The sequence below is a fragment of the Tubulanus polymorphus genome, chromosome 9 (assembly GCF_964204645.1).
Source record: "Tubulanus polymorphus chromosome 9, tnTubPoly1.2, whole genome shotgun sequence".
Classification (NCBI taxonomy): domain Eukaryota; kingdom Metazoa; phylum Nemertea; class Palaeonemertea; order Tubulaniformes; family Tubulanidae; genus Tubulanus; species Tubulanus polymorphus.
Window position 1 is genome coordinate 8410848 of NC_134033.1, and position 4814 is coordinate 8415661.

Below are 4814 nucleotides of genomic sequence, written 5' to 3' on the forward strand. Positions count from 1 at the left end.
TTCTGCAAATGGGATAGGTAACGAATTTCGGTTATATGTATGAAATCCATTGATCCTGAGAGACAGATTGATGATGAAATAAGGGATTCCCTGGACTTTTTTTGCTTGGAGTAAGGGTACCAAACACGGTGGGGGTGTCACAAACCGTTTGATCAAATCTGTCAACTAAGGGTTTAGCTCGTAGCTCTATTGTTGTCATAGTGTACTGTGCTGTAATCCCCTTTTTACGCTACGAATTTCCTGCTATAAACTCGTTCGCATACCTTGTTCTCGTCGCAATACGCCACCAGCCTACTTGACGGACGGATCTCGATGCATAGTTCGCAAACGAAGTTGTAAGTAATGTAATACATAGATTAATATTTGAATAATTAGACGTCATCTGTCTGATATGTAATTTGCATTTTCAGTTAACGGAAGTTCAATAAAGTATTCCTGTTAAAACCGTTTCGCAGTTACTTCTATGTTATCGCGAGGGCTCTGTCCCTGACAGGGGGATTCCCTTAGATATTTGGCTCGGATGTACTGGCATACCTGTACTGGGATACCCCTCCTTTCTAAAGGTTTGATTATTTCAAAAGTTAGGTTGGGTATGTGGGGCGAAAACCACTTCAATGCATAGCTATGATGCTGGCCTATGAGCCATAAGCAGGATTTCCCCTGAATTTACGCGCTTATATATGAACTAAACTCTCGAATTTCTTGTTTTTACTATAGGATATAGAAGATTTTGGAATAGTGGTCTGAGCTCATCAATAACCCTAGACATAGAGTTCAATACATGAGTAACCAATCGTGCGCCAATCAATGCACCCATTAGTTCGAGTTTAGGAACAGTGATTTCTTTGACTGGTGCCACCCTAGCTTTGGCTATTACTATAGACGATTCGTCTTTACAAACTAGGTAAACCACTGCGCCATAGGCTAAAGTACTACTATCGCAGAATACGTGTAACTCTATCGGGTAATCTGTGATATACGAATTCATAATCCGAGAGAATTTAGTATTCAAACATTCGTGTATGTCATTTACGATACAATGCCATGTTTTACATAGTTCTTGAGACGATGGATCATCCCAGTCATAATTTTGTTTCCAGATTGACTGCAAAAGGATTCTAGATCGAATGGTGACTGGTAAAAGTAAACCAAGTGGATCGTGGATAGAAGCAGCCTTTTGTAGGATGATATGTTTTGTCAATTGGGAATCACTAGACATGTCTTCGGTAACAAATGACATGAAATCACCCTCAACATGCCAGTACAGCCCGAAAACTTTAACTACGGACGATTTCTCCAAAATTTCTTGTTTTGCAGCAGACTTCTGGAGCTCTGAGGAATTAGACGACCAACATCGTAAGTTAAAGTTAACTTCGGAGAAACAATTACGTGAATCATGGAGAAATTTGACGGCTTCAAATTCAGAACGAACGCTAGTGACCACATTGTCTACATAAATGTCTCTCAGAAGCTGCTGTGACAAAGGAGAATCAATATTCCGTAGATGGAAAATAATGAAACTATTCAACAAAAATGGAGAGCACGTAGCTCCAAACAAGATGCGCTTGAATCTTAACACGATAAACTCACTCTCGGGATCATCGGGATTAACCAACCAAAAAAATCTAGTAGCATCGCGACACGACGGTTTAATAGATAACTGCAGGAAAGCCTTTTCAATGTCTGCAGTAATACCGAACTTTAAAATCCTAAAACGTATCATAATTGAGCAAAGATCATTCAATAACGGAGGTCCACTCTCTAAGCAATCGTTTAAAGAAACTGATGACTTCGATTCTCGACAACTACAATCGAAAACTATCCGAATAGGCGTGGTTGATGATTGTCTGAAAATTGGATGGTGCGGTATATAGTGCTCGTGACTATCTACAATGGAAGGATCAGTTACAATCTCAATGAAATCTTGTGCTAATTGATCTCGGATGATTTGGCTATAACTGTCTAATAAACCTGGCGTCTTAGCTAAACGTCTAACCATGGAACGAGTCGTGCTTTTGCGAGGTTATAATTAGTTGGCAAAGTGTCGTGAATTCTTTTCCACGGCAAATCAACCATATATCGACCATCAACTAATTGAATGGATGAATTACAAAACTCATCTAGAAACGAAGTATCACGGCTTGTTGGAGACTCAATACCAATAGTTTCTAATGACCAAAAACGCTTAAGATCTGCGATATCAGGCTCAACTATAATAGAAAGAGTATGAACATTACAATTTGCCGTGTTACGATCGTTAAACTGACCGCCGATGAGATACCCTAATTTAGATGGAACAGCAACCGGACCACTTTCAGATTTAACAAATTCATTATCAACAACCTACGAGTAACGATATGTCAAACAAATCCACTAAATAACTAGGTGGGTGAGCGAGTTTAAGGGTTTTGAATTCAGCTAAACAAGAAACAGAATCAGTAGAAATTCGTAGTGGTCTGGTTATCTCCGGTACAACGATAACATCTAACGAAACAATTGAGTCATCATACTCGCAAACGACATCTACGCGAACAACATTGACTCTTCTGAAACCGGTACTTCTACCCCCAAAACCGCTTAAGTCTATAGACTCAGTTCTATGAGTATCTACCCCTAGCTCGTCGGCTAATTTTGAGGTAATAAAACTACGGTGCTACCCGTCGTCTAACAACAAATGACCACTGACCCGATTTCCGTTGGCCTGTACAGGTGCTATAGCAGTTTTCAGATAAACCGTTGATGGATAAGAAACTATATGATCATCAATAACTGAATGTTGACAAATCTCTGATCCCGAATGATTATCAACGATGTGATTTGATTCTAAATTTGAATCAGAAACTGCATTTGTCCCAGAAACTGTACAAGATACGTGCTGCGTAACGGCGTCCGTAAGAGACCTATCTACGATAGAATTAATATTCAAACGACTTGGAAAATTAGCCCCGTGTAAGCTGGTATGATGGCGCTTACGACAAGATCTACAGGTTGACCTTGAAGGACATGTATACATGGTATGCTGACCCATACAATTGAAACATAATTTGTTCTTCAATACGTAATCTAAACGTGACTGTGCTGTGGTGAGAACGTCGCACTCAACCGGAAAATGCCTATCTGAACTACAATAACGACATTTGAATTTACGAACAGTGGTGGAATTTCCATTCGCATGGTGACCAGCATTTTTCCGGTTTTGATGTACATGGAGTGTTGTCATTGTACCAAATGATGACGATCCCGGTGACGTGTCGCAAACTTCTAATATGTTTATCTCAGTCAATATAGCGGAACGGAGATCTTCCAGATTCAACTCAAAGTTACCGCGCGCTCGTGCAATGTTCCGTTTTATATCTGCCGGCAATTTATTCAATAGAATTGGTACCAGAAGCGTGCCATATGAATCGGTTGATGTTTTTTAAGAGTCTAAACTGCGAATATGCATTTCAATCTTATCATAGAATTGGCGCAAAGATTTCAAATTGTAATTCGGAGAATTCAATTCAATTAGTTGATCCAAATTCGCTTCCGTTATTTTATGCGCCTGTCCGAAACGGTTTTCAAGCAGTTCTTTCGCCTTTTCATAGTTAATACTGGTCAATGGCAAACCTTCAATAGTTTGTTTCGCCTCATTTACCAGGTGACATTTCAAGTGACTGAATTTTTCTACGGGAGTTAAGTTTCTTTGCTCGTCAACCGTGGACTTAAATAGATCCCAAAAAGAACACCACTCGAGCAAATCTCCTGCAAATTTCGGTAACTGTAATTTCGGCAAAGATACACGCTTACTGTTCGTTACTGAATTTTTGTCCGCAACGTTGGCAGACAACTGATTAAAAGCTAGTTCCAGAATGTTAATTTCAGTAAGACGCTCACACAGATATTCATCTCCCGTGACGATAAATTCACTCAAATCTTTTCCTCTTAATTCGCACGCGATTATCAAGTCTTTTTCTATTTCTTCTAATTTCGAAAATTTATGTCTTAGAGTGAAAACGGTAGACATACCTTGAGCCGCGTCTTTTCCTTTCAAATGGTCATCACATTTGTTTTTCCATCGCGTGAATTGACCACGTTGCACCTTCCGTAGCTCCTTCAATCCTTCAAAGTCTGACATATCGTGAAATTCTGGTTCCTTCCCTCTTCAAATTCTGACAAATGGATCCGGCTCGAGGGACCAAAATGTAGTGACTGTGAACTACAAGGACGAACAGCGAACAGCGAACAGCGACGAGACATACGACCCAATCCGAATCCAACGAATACGTACAGCGAACGAAAACAGAGAAGAACTCAAGAGACAACAAGGCAGTGTCTACAGTTACAAGGTTTGGTACGGTCTAACATTTATTGTGTTCAAAGGTTAGAGGAAAACGATCGGAATAATGCATTTCTATGATTGGTCGAGAGACGTCAGTACTTCATGGTTCATGGCGAGAACACTTCAATGACTTTGTATTCCAGATAATCTGCTCGTCGTGACATATTGGTTACCGCGTTATATAAACTCATTGCATCGCCAACTGATTGAAAATCTCTATGTGAAATCTTCTGATCATATAATTCTTTGTTAATATAATCCACATAGTTTTGTCTCTTTTCTCTATATTCTTCTGCTGCTTTATTGTATTTTTCTAATGCTAAGTTATGTCTTTTTTGTTCGGTTAATGATCCATTTTTATCAATATGCTTAGATAAATAACCGCCACCAGTAAATGCTAAAGCGTTAACAATTGCCGATCCTATAATAGTTATAACTGCAAAAGCCATGTATTTAGCAAAATAGTTATGTATTTATATGGGAGGAATATATT

The 4814-nt window shown here is 39.2% G+C and overlaps 1 protein-coding gene across 1 annotated transcript; it reads right to left on the reverse strand.

The window, feature by feature from the left end:
* Positions 1-3418: 3418 nt before the first annotated feature.
* On the reverse strand, positions 3419-4117 carry LOC141910519 (uncharacterized). The gene has a single exon (XM_074801213.1). It carries the CDS (start codon positions 4115-4117, stop codon positions 3419-3421), a length of 699 nt encoding a protein of 232 aa, XP_074657314.1.
* Positions 4118-4814: the final 697 nt, after the last annotated feature.